Source organism: Idiotropiscis lumnitzeri, chromosome 3 (genome assembly GCF_059441095.1).
Source record: "Idiotropiscis lumnitzeri isolate Australia: NSW breed Sydney's pygmy pipehorse chromosome 3, RoL_Ilum_1.0, whole genome shotgun sequence".
NCBI lineage: Eukaryota > Metazoa > Chordata > Actinopteri > Syngnathiformes > Syngnathidae > Idiotropiscis > Idiotropiscis lumnitzeri.
Genome location: NC_142393.1, coordinates 15,069,236 through 15,086,132, shown reverse-complemented (window position 1 = coordinate 15,086,132; position 16,897 = coordinate 15,069,236). Strand labels below are relative to the sequence as shown.

General features: G+C 39.5%; 1 protein-coding gene across 2 annotated transcripts in view; it reads right to left on the bottom strand.

Annotated features, from left to right (window-relative positions):
* hdac7a (histone deacetylase 7a) overlaps window positions 1-16,897 on the bottom strand; it is a 54,771-nt gene that overhangs the window by 2,968 nt on the left and 34,906 nt on the right. For both annotated transcript variants that reach the window (XM_088291616.1, XM_088291615.1), the window contains exons 4-25: window positions 16,213-16,303; window positions 15,484-15,604; window positions 14,460-14,560; window positions 13,597-13,719; window positions 13,417-13,526; window positions 12,371-12,472; window positions 11,453-11,624; window positions 10,560-10,765; window positions 10,082-10,279; window positions 8,915-9,146; window positions 8,705-8,838; window positions 8,336-8,456; window positions 7,722-7,771; window positions 6,555-6,662; window positions 6,266-6,321; window positions 6,042-6,129; window positions 5,847-5,966; window positions 5,681-5,778; window positions 2,085-2,203; window positions 1,587-1,720; window positions 1,328-1,409; window positions 746-884 (exon numbers count right to left, since the gene is read on the bottom strand). In XM_088291616.1, coding sequence (XP_088147742.1) covers window positions 746-884; window positions 1,328-1,409; window positions 1,587-1,720; window positions 2,085-2,203; window positions 5,681-5,778; window positions 5,847-5,966; window positions 6,042-6,129; window positions 6,266-6,321; window positions 6,555-6,662; window positions 7,722-7,771; window positions 8,336-8,456; window positions 8,705-8,838; window positions 8,915-9,146; window positions 10,082-10,279; window positions 10,560-10,765; window positions 11,453-11,624; window positions 12,371-12,472; window positions 13,417-13,526; window positions 13,597-13,719; window positions 14,460-14,560; window positions 15,484-15,604; window positions 16,213-16,303 — 2,705 coding nt within the window. The remainder of the gene's footprint in view (window positions 1-745; window positions 885-1,327; window positions 1,410-1,586; window positions 1,721-2,084; window positions 2,204-5,680; window positions 5,779-5,846; window positions 5,967-6,041; window positions 6,130-6,265; window positions 6,322-6,554; window positions 6,663-7,721; window positions 7,772-8,335; window positions 8,457-8,704; window positions 8,839-8,914; window positions 9,147-10,081; window positions 10,280-10,559; window positions 10,766-11,452; window positions 11,625-12,370; window positions 12,473-13,416; window positions 13,527-13,596; window positions 13,720-14,459; window positions 14,561-15,483; window positions 15,605-16,212; window positions 16,304-16,897) is intronic.

The following is a 16,897-nucleotide window of genomic DNA, read 5'->3' as shown; positions in this document are numbered from 1 at the left end:
ACTCGGAAAACTCTTACGATAGTGAACATGTAAGTCAAAATACCACTGTTGATCCAAATTCACGGAAATCTGCCCAGTGTAGCAATTACTTTTTTTTTTTTTTTAACATCCCAAAAGCACTTCATTCTACAGGTACTACGTACTACAAAACTAAGATACTACAGAGACTATTAACATGTCCTCTCTCATAGTATGTTTGGAGCCACATGTCACACAGGGTGGGAATCCATTGTCAATTATTAAATTATTAAAATCAAATTTTAAATTAGAAATGTCAAACAATCGCATTTGGATGAAGTGTGGGACCAATAGACAACGTAGATGAACTTAAACAACAAATGTTGCTGCTCCTCGTAAATCCTGTGGGTGTCCTTAGCATGCTGGCTATTGACAGTAAAATAAATGAAGAGGACGACTGAGAATAACTAGCCTTGCTCGTACTAGAGAGGACAAAGGTAAGGTGAGATGGTGTCTGCTCGTTGCAACATGTTTACATTAAGGTGATGGCGGAGGCTTGATGTGCTTCGGTGACGGGCCAAGTCATTGTTGCACAGAACTATGCTCTTATCCTCGCATACATCGGTCAGTTACATAACTGAAAGAATCTGGGGTATCAGTGTGCATCTTGTGTATCAGTTCTTTGTTTTTGTTTTTTTACCATGTTGACCACCTAAGTATGTGATGTAGATTGTAGATAGTACTGCTTGAAGGATGGCTGTGAGATGTTTCGTTGTGAGCTCAGTACCTCTTGCTGGAAAGAACTCCCACGGAAAGCGAGGCCAGAGCATTGACAGCGTCCGTTTCCTCACAGTCTCGTCTCTGAGCAGCTAGGTAGGACAGACCCACGGAGCCATTGTATGCCTTCACACTCTGCCAGTACTGACCTGATACACACAACACAACACACAGGAATGACGAAATCATGCAGTGGATGTTGACAGAAATTGACAAAAAAGGGTTACCAAAGAGCCAAAGACATTCTAAATAAACAAAAGACCTGTTTCATTACCAAGTGACTGAGTAACCTACAAGAATGTTTGTCATTTTATGTATGGCATTATGCATCGTGTGTTAGCTTTAAGATAGCAAGTTTAGCAATAGCAATGTGTCATTTTATTTGTTTTATGATTAAACTTCAACTAGGAATGGCATTAAAATTACTCAAGCAAGCCCTTTGCCTCATTTTTGAAGATGCGTTCACAAGTTCGCTGCCAACTTTTGCCAAAAATGTCATTTGAGCAACCGGTCGTGTTTTATAAAATTCCAAAGTTGGGGTCAGCAAGTTGAAGATTTAATGTATAATAAAGGAATACACAGGATTGCTCACTTTGAATTTGTATGACCGTCTGCAGGGAGCGGATAGCGTTAGCATTTGGTTTTTGGAGCAGGACCTCTTCTGGTAGTGGGTCCTACATGACAAAGCGGAGACAAAAGAGGGGCATCAGAAACCTGTTCAGTCAAACATTTATTAATCCAGTTGAGACACAAATGTCACGGACATTTCAATGTTAGGGTAAAACTGTTTCATTGGGGAGCAATTTAAAAAACAAAAAAAAAAAACAACACCAATACCCAGAATGCCTCACCTGTGCACCAAGAAGGGCACTGACACAGGCTTCAGATGCATCGCAGATGGCTGTGAGGTCATGACCTCCCTCGAGGGACAAAACCAGACGTCCTCCCGCTAGAGACATCAGCTGGCGAGTCAGGAAGCTAAAACCTGGGAGACGCAGCACACGCAAATAATGAGATACAGCGACTAAACCAAAGTGACGTTTGTCTTGCTGTCTTGACGTAAGCTTTACTACACTTCCCAATATTTGTTTAAGACAAGTATATATTTTGACCTCGCGCTGCACTACGCCAAAAAGCAGTCACTGTAATTATGGTCACATCAGAGATGCAGTCAGGGATGCTTGAAAACACAACTTAGCTTTTCAGGATAAACTTGACAGGAGCTATAATAATCTATTAATACCTCTCTGAGGACGCAAGGGCTAGAAATGAAAGTTACGTTCAGAAAACTGTTGCTTAAAAAAAACAAAAAAAAAACGAGATGTGATAAGGTAAGAGGCCTTACTTACATTTGGCAGAGACCTTGTACCCTCCAAGAGGTGCGGGGTTGCCCTCGGCAGCATCAAACCCGGCTGAGACCAGAACGACGTCTGGGGCAAACTCCTGGGCGATGGGCATCATCACGGTCCTGCAGTTGCGAAAAGTCACATAAAGTCCACAATTACCCACCGTACAATTTAAGCAGGACATTAAACGATTAAGCAAAATTTTACATAGTCAAGGGATTATTTTCCAGCAAAATGATCGGTACCGATACAAGCGCTGTGCACATGAGCAAACCTCTGTAGTGCCACAGTTCAAATGGTCATATTTTGCCGCATATAATAAAAATCGTGTCTACTTAGTCCAGAGTTATTAAGCCACGCCCACTAAATAAATTTCAAAGCCCTCTTCATCAGGGAGCTCATTGAAAAATTTGTAATCATAATTTTGGTGAGTTTAAGAGTGGAGGTGTGAGTCAGGGGGGTTAGAGCTCATCAAACAGTGGGGCTTTCATTCTAAAGGATGGTGCGTCTGTGAGTATCTGAGAGCAACACTATTGTTTGTTGTGAAGTGCTTGTGAAAAAGGTTGAAGGTTTCCATTGTGCTGAACATTTTGGGAAGAGCGGAGGACTGTTGGCGAGACTTGACTTCTTCGGCTCAGTGCAGTCGGCGAAGTTCAAAGCCAGAGTGAGCGAGTCTGTTTCCTATTAGAGGCCTGTCACTCTCCTCACGGATGACAACATGGAGAAAAAGAGGAAAACAGTCCATCTGGGATCCATTTACCTTCATTATTCTGCCTGGGGACTTTGGAGACTCCCCCCCACCCCTCGTCCCCCCCCCCCATCATCTTCTTTGTACACACGCGCACAAACACACATAAACACATGCTGCTGTCATGACTGCATGCAGATGGACAACATGAGCTCATACACTAAATTGAGAGCATGCAGAGATAAAGACTGCATTCCCATACGCTACTAAAAACAACCAAACACACGCATACACACAAAGGTAAAAAAAAAAAAATCAAAAAATCAGGAAACATTACATTGCCACACACACACACACACACACAAACACACCCCAGTATCCGCATATATTAGTGTTGTCACGCTATCATAAACTTTACTTCAGAACTATGCCGACATAAAGTAACTCGATACTGGTACTGAAACGATACCATGGCAAAAGCATAGCTCACACCTAAACAACTTCTAATTATTTTTACGTATTTATTGAAACAATTACCAGACAATATTAATTAGTATAGTTTTGATTTAAAAAACAAAACAAAAAACACACTTTTAAACACTTCAGAAGATTTTAAACACTACTAATTTTATGTACCCGGATATAGAGTATGTTCAAAATTATTTTCAATAATATGTTCTATCTAACTTTGCTAGTCTAAACATGGTATCGTGATTAACATTGCGTTTATGAAAGATGAGTTAAGCAGCAAAAATCGACCCAATTTTAGCCATCACAGGAGACGGCCATTTTGTGACTTTCTGTCCACTGAAAATGACAGCAAGTTGCTCAGGGCTCAGGTAACGACCAATCACAGTGATTGATTCAACTCAGATATTAAGCCCCGTTAAACAGAGTGGAAGAGATTTCACTGCGCCTATATACAATGGAACCTCATAAACTTAATTGCATATGTAATCCCACCCCCCAAAAAAACTAATTATACTTACATTTACTGTTTTTAACTTGTGGTTTGTTCAAAATAAACATACTCAACTCAATTGGTAAAGCTTTTTAAGAAAACCACCACTGTATTCAAAGTGTCAAAGTAAGTCGTATAACAGCAAAAAAAAACAAACAAACTAATTAATAATGAAGACACTAAAATGCATAAAAACAGTAAAACCAAAAACCAAGTCTCATGATGAGTCAAAAGCCAAAGACGAGTTTTAAAGATGGGAATCAAGGGGGCTAGCCTAACGAGGTCACTCCAAAGAGAGGGACCGACAACGGAAAAGGCCTGATCCCCTGTTAAAGTGTTTGTTAAGGTTTGTGTTAAAACAGCTTACCTCAACTAAAATCATACGTTGCGTCTTATCCAAATTTCCTTGTTGATGTCATTGCGCAAAGCGAAAGTTAAACCATGATTACTTTCACAACATTGCCTTTTTCTCGTGTGTTTAAAAGAGGAGCGAAGAGAGAAGACGACAACGAAGAAGAAACAGCAGCAACAAGAGCAGAAGTGACAGTAACTTTTGCTTTGCACAACAACAACGAGCATTTTAAAGTACATTAATCCACCAGGATTGTACCTTTGGATAAAATGCACCACGGGATTCTAGGTAAGGTAAGCCAATGAAATGGTGCAGGACAAAAGCCAGTTTGGGTGCATCACACCACCAGAAAACCATCTCGTGTCAGTTTATTAGTGCCAACCGCACACAAAGGACAATTATCTAGCCAACCAGCAGGAGAAGTAACAGCCCACAAGACTTAGGGGAAAGGGAGTGGGTGACTCACGCTGTGCAAATGACAATGATTATCAAATACGCACAAAGTACGTCAGCGTATTGTGAAATTGAGCTGTAAAAGAAAGTTTGCTCTCTCTCTGTTGGGGGACAGAGAACTACTAATACTTTGTTGGTTACTATACATGATTTATCAATTAATCTTAAGCAAACAACCATAACGCCTACAAACTGACCACTTGAACTATACTGCATATGTTTTCTCGGGGGCAGTAGTGACGTAGACAATGTTTCTTAAAGGTGCAGCAGAGAAATTACACAGTCCAGTAATAATATGAAATACTACTGGTATTGAATACAACTTTTTTCTTTTTCTTTTTACACATCCATTTTGTCTTCCATGGCTCTAATATGCGGCACATGGCCAAATGGTCAGCAAATTTGGTTCAGAGATGCAGGTTTTGATTCCGGCTTCTGTGTGGAGTTTGCATGTTCTCCCCGTGCCCGCCTGGGTTTTCTCCGGGTTCTCTGGTTTCCTCCCACATTCCAAAGACATGTATGGTAGGTTGATGGGACACTCTAAATTGGCGTAGGTGTGATTGTGAGCGCGAATGGTTGTTCGTCTTTGTGTGCTCTGCGATTGTCTGCCAATCAGTTCAGGGTGTACCCCGCCTACTGCCCGATGATGGCTGGGGTAGGCTCCACTACGCTTGTGACTCTCATGAGGAAATGTGGCTCAGATGGATGGATGGCTCTAATATTACATCAATATGATTACGCTATCTTGAAACTATACAAGTCAATTACTTAATACATTACTACACATTGAACACCCCAAATAGGGACTAACCCCTGCGGCGAATAAATCCACAAAGCACAAGTCCACTAGTAATTAACACCGCCCCTAAAAGGGGCCATTTGTAATTGAAAAAATCTCCTCAATGCACTTCAAATTGTTTCCGTGGAAGCAAGATAACACCAGGATAGATTCCACAAATACAATTTGTGAATCGCGGGACCTGTGAATACTGAACCGTGATTATTCAAGCACAGAGGGTGATTTTGCGACCTAAATTTATTGATTGAGCTTTACATGAACATTTAGTTCTAGTTTTCTGTATTCACATTTTCTTGTGTACATATGTGTTCTTGTTTGTAAGAAGCATCAGTGTTTTTTTTCCTACCTGAATGCAGCAAGGTACTCTGCATCCCCCATAGGAGGGTCCAGTCCTCCTGTCCATGCCACATTCACATTGAAGCCCTCCCCAGCACCTAAGCCGACCTAAAACAAAAAGCATTTAGTCCGAATTGATATCTTCCTTGTACATTCAGCCGAAATATGACACCAACCTCAGCAGGCGATCCACTGCCAGGAAAGAAATTGCCATGATCATAGCGATGAAGCGACATATAGAGGACACTTGGATCACTGTAGAAAATTTCCTGGGTGCCATTACCATGGTGAACATCCTGGCAACGTAGAATATGTTTTTAACATCCCCATCAACCGGGAAGTAGTAAATGAATCAAAGGTGATAAGTTTACCCAATCAACAATGAGGATTTTGCTGACACTGAGCTTCTGTTGGAGTTGTTTGGCAGCAATAGCCACGGAATTAAAGTAGCAGAAACCCCTGTGAAGACAGAATGACGGCTTCAGTTAAGTTGAGGATAATAGCATGGAAAGACTGCAGTTGTTTGACCTGACTCTGTTTAAGAAATCATGATGTTTATCTTAACAATAGAGGATTCAAAGCCTCACAAACTTACATTGGGTTGGAGGGATCTGCATGATGTCCTGGTGGTCGGACCACAGCAAAGCCATTCTGCTTGGAAAACAAGGTATGAATCAGCTCGTCACTCAAAATACATAGACATTTCTAATGTAAATCTGGTCATAAGACTTTCACAGATTGAATATAGTCATGTTAGTGAAGTATTTTTTATTTCAATAGGTTAAGTTACTTTGTGTATAAAATGTATTCTAAAAAATAAGGTGCCTTCCATAATAACAATCAACAACAAAAGTTAAAGAAAAAAATAAAAATAACATTCTCACCTTGAGCTCACCCTTGGCCACCCTGACAGCCAGCTCGACAACACTGCCGGCGGCCATGCGTGACGCTGTGGACGTGTGCGACTCATTCCAGATGGTGTCGTTGTCAACCTACAGCACGAATGGCAACAACATAACAAATCAATGCTCATGCACGACTCTCCATCAGGCTTCTTTACACCTTTTCCAAGGTTAAATTCAAGCCCATCAGTTGCAGTCCTATCCACCTCTGGTAAATTTTATTTTCCATTTTTAGAAATATTAAACACATGCAAGAATAAGCAATTTAAAGAAAGAGAATGTATTGTCCTGTAATAAATATTGTTGTTTCTAAATAGCTAAGCAGGAGGAAATTAACGGAAAAGACATTCTGTACCGTTTGTTAATTGTAATGCATTTTATTGTTCAAATTTTCTCCCAACCAGCAAATTATTCAGGCAGAATAGTTTATTGTAGTTATTATTAACATGTCAGTTTTTCACTAACACTGTAACATTTTTAATTGCCATACATGTTAAAATAAATTAGCAATGTAATATTTATACATTAAAACAGTAGAGCAACTTTTTATAATGAGATAGGCGCTCTGAAAGTTTTTCACACGTGCACATTTATTTGTTTATTAATTTTAATGCTCAAACAAGTGTAAAAAGAAGTTAACCAATAATTGCATAAAAACATTAAAACAATAAAACACCCTCATTTGAAAACGAAAAAAAAGTGCATATAAACTGAAGTCAGCTGTCTACAGTACCTAATGGATACTTAAGTGATTCGGTCTTGAACACGTTAGTCACTTTAAAAATGTTTTGACCTGACTACCGTTCAAAATCAGAGGCTCTAATTTGTTGCACTTGAAGGAACCTCATTGAAATAAATTATTTTATTTTTTCTAAACCAAGGCTTCGTCAAGATTTGTTTTTGTTCTTTCATGTAAAAATTGCATTACTGTCCACCTGACTCAACATTAGGAACAATCTGTGCTTGTTCATTCCTGAGTCCGAGACATGTTGTTTTGATTAGTAACGGTCAAGGGTTGCCAAGCACACATTTGCTCCAGTCCTTATTCCTTTGCACTGTATTTCATGTGAAATAATGTAAATTATTTCACTTGGAATTTAATCAAAACAGAGAACGTACAATTTGAGTGCAACTGTGTTTTAAACTTACCCCGACACCTCCACATGGTAGCATGACAAACATCCTTTGAGAGAGAATTCCTGAGGAACAAACACTTTACGTCAGTCAAATATTATCCATTTTTAAGCTATATACTGCAAGTAAGAAATTACAGATCCTGACTTGACATAACTCCAAAAGGTGAGATTATTAAAATACTTGAAAGAATCCTAATTGTTGAGTGTAACACTATTGTATCACATTTACAGCGCTGAAGAACGTCCTACTTACCACGAAATCATAATAATTAAAATTAAAGTACAGTCGGTGAATGGTTAGCACATCCGCCTCACAGTTCTGAAGTTTTGAGGTTTGAATCTGAGCGTTAGCCTTTCTTTGAGGGATTCAGATGCACTCGCCATGTTTGTGTGTGTTTTCTAATCTTCCTACCATATTCCCAAAACAGGTTAACTGAAGACTCTTAATTACCCGGCGGAGTGAGTGTGAATGGTTGCTTATCTATCTGTGTCCTGCAAGTGGCCAGCAACCAGTTCAAGGTGCAATTTTCACCCAAAATTGTCTGGAATGGGTTTCAGCTCAGCTCCAAACTTAGAGAAGATAAGCAGTGCAGAAAATAGATATAGATGTTTTAAATTAAAGCATACCTGCCAGTTTGCGGTTGTCTAGTTTGAGCCTGTTGAGCGGGTTGGTGCCGTAAAGCAAAACATGGCGCTCTGTATGGACGGACTGCAGCTCTTCCAAAGTTGCTTTACGACCACGAATGCTCTGCAACAAAAGTCAAAACGGGTGGTCATCAAGATTTAATAATGCTAATCTACGAGGGAGCCCCCATGGAATAACAACTGGACATGGACACATACTAACTTCAATGTATTATTCAATCTCTAGGGGGAAAAATATTCAAATGGTTTCATGTTAATCTGATCGCCTTTAGGTTTGAACTAAAAAAAAAAAAAAGGTATTTCCTACACTTCTTAGCACTAATGAGTCTGCGTTTGCTTATTGTGTCATACCTCACACTGCCCCCTCAGGCCCCTCTCCTGTAGTCGGGACCAGATGCTCTGTATTCTCCCAGCATGCTCCGGGTGACTGCTATTGTCTCCACAGGCACACTGGTGCTTCAGCATCTGAGAATCGTACACCAGGCCTGCACATGCAAAATAACCTCATATGTAGACTGTCTCAGTGTTCACTGGAATTCTCTGATCGAATGTGCCACTCACCAGTGGTGGAGCGTGATTTGCTGCTCGTCTCCTGCCCGCCCAGGCTCAGAGGTTTTTCGGGTAGAGTGAGAGATGTGGACGCTGGGGAGGACTGCGCACGAGACAGGGGCCGATGCACTCCCAACGCGCCGCAGACCGCACCGCCTCCACCACTACGTAGCACCGGTACCGCCAGGGTCTCCATCTGTCGATGCAACTGCTGCAGCTGCTTCTGCTGTTCCCACAGTAAGGACTATAAAACATGAGAGGTCAAGACATGGAAAGACATACTGTAAGTGGAACAGGAAGTACAGCTCACATAATGTCACATAAAAGAAGGAATACTGGGGATCATTGGAATTCTTTAACTCTTGAGCAATAATAAGTTAAAAAAAAAATTCAGCAGTCAGACAAAAATCATGAACAAGGTACAAAACAAAATGATTTCTCATGAGACTTCCCTGGCCTTTCGGTTTGTATTTTGTGTTTTGTTTTATTGAGCATTCTCCTTTTCACAAGGGTATCCATGACGATAAGCCCAAGACAAATGGTGATGACAGTGATCTAACTCAAATGGAATTGCAAAATGTGATTCATCATAGTTTATGGTTTTATTGTTTTTTGTTTTTTTTTTTAGTTTCAGCCAACTACCTGTATAACATTTTCAATAAATAAACTGCGCTAAAATTGACTTCAAAGATTAAAAGTGATTTATTCAAAAGTGTTAAAATGGTAGAATTTCGACCTCTGACAAAGGGGAATCATTTTATCCCAGGTATTTAGCATGGATAAATTACACATAGTCCTCCAAGACATTGGAGAATTGTCTTCCATTTCTGAGTGTCCGTCTCTAGTCTACTATAAGATAGTTAAAAGTAGCCAGAACAGCGAATACAAAACCAAACAAAACAAAATAACCTTCACGCAGAGGTACATATGACCTAAAAAGATAATAATATTAAGGCAAATGAAGATTGACTAACTTGGCTGGTTTGGATGAAATCTACTGACTTCATTTTTTGTTAAGATTGGTTCCAAATTAAACCCCATTCAACCTCCACTGCTGAATCCATGCCATCGAGAGGTGGATAATATCGCCATCTAGAGGACAGTCGACTAAACTGCCTTGGAGGCCCTAAAGCATATTTTCATGTTCTGTTTCTTAGCTTGTGATACAAGAACACCAACCTGATTGAGTATGAGTGCATGTTGTAGGTTGATCTGCTCTTGACTGGATGTTGCTGACTCCGCCTCTCTCAGAGAATCTGGCCTTAGTCTGCTCTGATAGGCTGGCTCTGATGGCGATGTTGCTCCGCTGTCCTCTGCATCCATGCCCTCGGAAGGGATCTGATGCAGTCTGGGCTTCTCATTGGACTTGGACATAAGCTGTACACCCACGCAAAGACACATATAAAACAACAAACTGAAGCAAACTAAAAGTATCTGTCGTTAATTTATAATTAAAAAAGTCATGAAGAAAAAAATGGTTAAATATTATTTAGAGTTGAATAACATTATTGTGAAATTTGCAGCAATTACGACGGAGTGGATCATTGAACAGGTTCAAATCTTAATTCCTTGTTCAAATCTTTTCCCAATTCATCGTCCTTAGGTAAGATTCTAACAGCTAAAATAAGTTTCCAACAAGTGTAAAGAGCCTGTCTACCTTGCCAAGGTGAGTCTGCTGTTTTAATCGCTCCAGTAGTTGCGTGTTGTGGTGCTGTTGGAGGAGGTGAGAGTGAAGCATCCTGGGGCTCTGCGGAAGGGGTTCCGAACGTGTTCTGCTAAGGGGCTTGTGGGCCTGAGCGCCCCCTGGAGAGAGTTGGTCCAAGTGGGAGGAAAACTGGAGCGGGACTGAGTCGAGTCCTGGAACTAGAGGCAGACGGACAGACGGCAAGAGGTATTGCAATGTATTACACGTGGAGAAACATGTTTATCAAACACAGAAGAGGGGCAAACTATAAATTATAGAGAAAATAATTTGGAACAAATGAATTTGGATGTGGTGACAGGGAGGGCAGCTTAACGAAGCAAATTTAACTTTTGTTTCTATTTTCAAATTAATCATAATTATATTAAAACAACAATACATCATTATAAGACACATTCCTTATATTTATTAGAACAATCCACTGCACCTTTTTTTTTTTTTTAGCAAAAATGGTCTCTTCAACTAAAAATGGCTACGATTGACCCATTTGGAATTTTTACATCTGTAAAATTGTTGTTCATTTAGGCTGATCCTTTTCTTACTTGAATCTGATTGGGATGTTTTTAGATCAAGGACTATTTGGGAGACTCTGCTGTGATTCTGTACTATGTTGTGGGCTAAGTGTTGAAAAAAACGAAAACAAAAAACCTCTTTTCCCTCACTTGAGGATTAATTATCTATTTATTGATATCAGATGTTTCTATATTTGCAAATGAATGTGTGGTTAAAATGTGGCCACTTCTGAGCAAAGAAAAAATGCAGAGTATTCCAAACACAATACTAGTTATCATTCCTTTTTAGCAATTTGTGGATAGACAGGCATGTATAAGTAACAATGTGTGTCTCACCAGTGAGTAGTGGAGCGTGTACCAGTCCAGATGGTTCCAGAATGATAACAGGAAGTCGTGAGCTGAGCTGACCCGCTTGATCCTCTCTGCTCAGCGGCAACAAGACCTGCGGGGCCCCGGCTGTGATCAAGGGCCCTCGACCAAACTTCAGAGACGACAGCTCACCTTCAACCTGTGCAATAGACAGATATGTTCTGTTATGTCATTTTATGGCAGATTTAAATCAAGCACTGTGGAAACAGTCTGACAACACACTTTATTTTTCCAACTTTTTTTCCACAGCAGCCATTGTGACTTAGTACATGTATATAGTAGTACAAATACAGACTATAACATTAACGAGGGTTCCATTCCATTTTCAGAAGCAGTTTCAATGCGCACGTTTGGCAATTTCTTTTTTTCGTTTGTTGACTTAGTTGTGAATTTTTGTAGACCATAGTAACATGCACACTCGTAATGGTTCTAAGGCACACTTACATACTTTCATAATGCATTTTTTTATTATATTAGCAGAGTGAGATAAATTAGTACATTATATATGGTCATTAGAAAATTGCTCAAAAAACAAATCTGACGATGGCCTTTGACTTTTTTGTAGTATTATAGAATGTATAAAATCTGACACCTTGCCTGAAAATAAAAAGAGAATTTAATTACAATAAAATATAACCACCAAGAATGCTTTAGTTTACATATGTTTCCAACACAATGACAGGATATATGAGTTGAATGAATAAATACATAAAATACAGGCACCACTACATTCTGAAGGACAATAAAGGAAATCGATCTAATTTAAGTGCTCCATGTCTGCTTTGTTTGTTGTTGCGTCTGGGGCATAGTTGTACTCTTCTCCCATTGGTGGCCATCCTGTAACAGAGATGTCATGAATGCTGTTTGTTTGAGCGCCATGCTTACCCTGGCATTGGCTGGTAGTCCCAGTGTGATAGTGGGCAGAGTGGAAGGACTCTGGATGGTGAAGTTTGCCAAAGTGCCATCTCTGAGCAGCAGCCTCTGTGCCTGGTAAATGGCAGATACGGTGGGTAATTATTTCCTTTTTTCCCCGGAAAAACATTACACATACAATGTAATATAGGGGTCAACATTTAACCTAGATTATTAAAATAACAGCGATATAATAACGTTGTAAAATGCCCTTCATAAACTGTAGCTTTAGAGCAATGTAAGAATATAATTAGACATTAAATCATTAAGTCATGAATCACACAAACACAGCAGGTGTGGCACTGGTTGCTATGTTTTCTTTGTTTTTTTTTTTTTTTTTTACTTTTCTGTGATTAAATCAATTATGCATAAACAGCTGACACACTCAGCACTCCAGCAGGCTTGTATGCTACTGCATTAAACAAGTCATTACTCAGTATCTGGCCACACTCCATGCACAAGACACGACTTTTTTTCTAATATATCTGCTTGTTTGAATCCTACTTAATTTTCCATGTCATACAACCAATTACACATCCTGGAGGAGGTCACAAAATAGGATGAATTCATCAGCTATTGAGGTTTTTCGACTAATATCAGTCAACCTATGTTAGCCTATGTTGATGGATTTAGTGTGAACTACGACTACACCGTGCAAGTTGTTTGTCGATTAAGCTTGCCATCAAAACATGAGTAAAGTTACTTTTGAAATTGTGGATGCAGGATTCCCTTATAATGATTTTAGCATTTACTACACCAATGCACTAACAAAAGTAAACCAATGTATTATTGTTATGTATTAGTTTACTAAACTACCTTCAAGTTATGGCAATATAAAACTTTTCAAGTTATTCTTTTCGCAGAAAGTTAACAGTAAGAAGTAAGTAAGTAAATGCAGGCCATTAATAACAACATAATTAACATTGGATGTTCTTGATTTGTTTTACAAACTGTAGGGACATAATGAGCTCGGACACCTGCCAAAGTCTATACAGTAACGTATGTGTACATTTGTTCACCTCATGCGAGAGGCCGCCTGCAGATGGCACTAGTCCATTTTCACTGGGAAGACTGTCATTGGGTGAACTACAGCCAGAGACTGGAGTGCTGCTGCTGCTGGGGGATGAGTCTGCAGGGACATCAGGGGTAAAAAGAGTCAGACTCATTTGGAATGATCAGAGTGAAAATCAATGATTTACCCATTGTATCAGGCACTCGGTGTCTAATGGTGGGTGGCGCGCTCTCTTTGCGGGTGAGCGGGCTTTGGCGGGTGTTGAGATGTTTCTTCAGCTTATGCTTCACTTTTAAATTGGGCTCAGACGCTGATAAAGAATAAAGTGATGAGAGTTACTTGAGGTGATTCATTGACAGTTGTGTAACATCAAGATGCTGCACGGAACAATACAAATACGGTGATAAATAAACACAAACCAATCCGGAGCACATTGACTTATTCATTGAAATATTAATTTACAGCTCTTTTCTACAGCAATGGTAAAGTGTACTTATGATTAGCCAAGCAGAAACCAGAACTCACTAGTTGTCGTTTTTAATTAGGTCAATTTACACTCACTGGCTTATCAAAATTGTTAGTGAGTCAAGTTTAGTTTAGATATCCATTAATTTTCTATAACACCTGTTCTTATCAGTGTTGCATGTGAGCCTGGACCTATCCCAGATGACTTTGGACAAGAGGCAAGATACACCCTGGACTGATTACCAGTCAACTGAAGTGCACGTGGCGTTGACAAGCAAACATTTACATTAACGTTGATGGACAATTTACAGTCTTCTTTTAACCTAAAAGGCATGTTGTTGAGAGTGTGGGAGGAAGCTGGACAACCCCGAAGAAAAGTCATGCGAGCACGGTGAGAAATACAAACTCCCCGCATGAAGGCCATAGCTGAAATTTCAACCTCAAACCTCAGAACTGGGAGGCAGATGTATTAACTACTTGTTCTCTGCGCTGCCCTTCCTCCCGATTGATAGATTACATATACTGTATCAGACCTTCAGAATCCAATGACGTTTCAATAACATCTTGAGTTCGTGTGTATTTTACCTGCCCTGCGTAGACGTGTTCCTTCAGAACTCTCTGAAGAAGGCAGTGAGGGAGATGAGACCAGCGGTTGGGAAGTAACACTCTGCTCCGGACCCAGTTTACTGAAAAAACACAGCACAAATCCAAATGAACCCATTTGGCCTTTGGGGGACGGGGGACGCACTGGAGAAATGTTAGGATGGAAGCACTTTAGGGCGAGGACGAACAGGGATGTAGGATTATTATTTTATGAGTAAGGACGGAAAGTCAATGACAAAAGAGTGTCCAGGTCGCGGACGGAGAACGGACGGGCAAAATTGGGTGTAAGTGTACATCTCCGGTGATACGGATATACCTCATTTTAACAATTTTTAATTGCGATATTGGGATTGGGAGAGAAAATATAGAAAATTTAAAAAAAAAAAAATATAAAATAAATAAAAATAAAAAATAATATATATATATATATATATATATATATATATATATAATTAATCCTTTTAAAACCATATGGGCAGCACCAACTAAAAACAATAAAAATATTGTTCCATGCAATTGCTGCAAAGTGGTGCTGGTGGACCATGGAAACGGAAACATGAACGCATGATGACAAAGCATATGCCTTCTACTAGAGGTAATAACTCGGTTTTGGTGACTTGAGCAACTTAGTACTGAACAAGCTTAAACCTCGTCACAGTACGTCCCATCATTACTTCACGGGGGCAAAGCGCCTTCCACTCAATGGTTGTGACCGGTTAAACTTGTCAAGTTGCATGTTAAAGTTTCTCCAGCTAACACAGCTTAGCATAGCTTGCTCTATCAACACATCACTAAGCAGTGTTCGAGTGTGAGTAAAGTACCAACATGATTATTTTGGGAAATGTGAGCAAAGAATAAAGAAGCCTGACAGTCCATTTCTAGCATGTCTCACATTTTGAAATTGGAGGATTATTTGAAATATTTGTAGATGGATTTTTTTGGACCATCATCATCATCGTCATCATCAGTGTGGATTTTCAGCAAAGCCTTATGGGAACATGCTCACCTGTATGTCACTGGTGTAGAAGTCAAAGTGTTAGAGCTGGTCCTTTCCAGTGCTGCTTGCTTCTGCTTCTTCAAGATGACCTCCTGGAGTTTCTGTTTAACCAGTGAACTGGCCACTGCACCTGTCCGTTCAACCCATCAAAAATGCATCGGGAGAAAGGCAGACATGTTCATGAACAAAGCAGTGTTGGCGCAACAAAACCTCGTTGACGATGCTTCACATTATACCCTATAAATGGTAAATCGTTAAATAAGTTAAAATAATTATTAATAATTCTCCATCAACATTTTGTGAATATGGTGCGCTGAAGTCTGATGCATGGTCAGGTCACTTGTTTTGCATGTGTTTGTGCGTGTATTGGTGCATGTGTGTACAAAGAGGTGACAGAAGGTGTTCAAGTCAATATTGACCCAATGGCATGTACCAATATTCAAAGCTATATTTAACTCCACTGTCGCGGCTCTGCCAGTCAGGTTATATTTAACTAAAAGCAAACAGCCTTTTGAAAGAGAGGGAAATAGTTCAATAAAAAGATAAAAGATAAATATGCAGTCTTTGGGCATGATAAGCGCTTAAAGCACTTTAACGTTCAATATTATTTCAAAACATGACCAAACTTATTATGAGCGATTGTTACCTTACAATTAAAATGATGTTCTCGGATTTTACGGTGTGTGTATGAGTGAGTGCATGCATGAGTTCGTGTTCGCGTTTGAATAACAGACTCACTTTGTTGACTCTTGTCCTTGTTTTTGAGCTGCTGCAATTCTTGTTGCTTCTCATGATGTTCCTGTTCACGTCTCCGTTGCTCCATGTTAAACTAAAAATTCAACAATTTCATTCAATTTCAGAACAAACTTTGTGCTTTTTTTTAAAATAATTTAAAGATATTTAAATGAATAAAAATGAATACAAAATACATCTGAATCAAAATAAAAATTCCATATTTGCTGAAAAGCGGCTATGGGCATTTATACATTCAACTCTAGATGGGGGGGGGTTTCTATTAAGGGGGTGGTCCGTATTTGTATAAATAAGGTGTTGACAAAGATTTTTTTGTGTGTGTCTTAAGACAGGACACCATAGCCAAGCTTAAAAAAATGGCGTTTCACAGCTTTTTTTTTTAACTTGTGCTTTTATTGCATTTGAGGGTAGACTTGAATTTTTCAACTGACTAAATCGCCACTCTAATTTTTGGTCAAATATTTCCACACTCTTGTAGCATAGTGCGGCTACTATGGCTGTAGGTCATCATGTGACAAATGTTCTAACATAGCGCTGTAAAGCGTGTGTTGTGATATAAATAAACATAACATACGTAAATTAATTTATATCTGGAGTAATTGACACACAGCACCTATGAGAGAAGGGGACACTAATTGAGGGAATTTGTTATCAATTCAGAAAAGGTTTA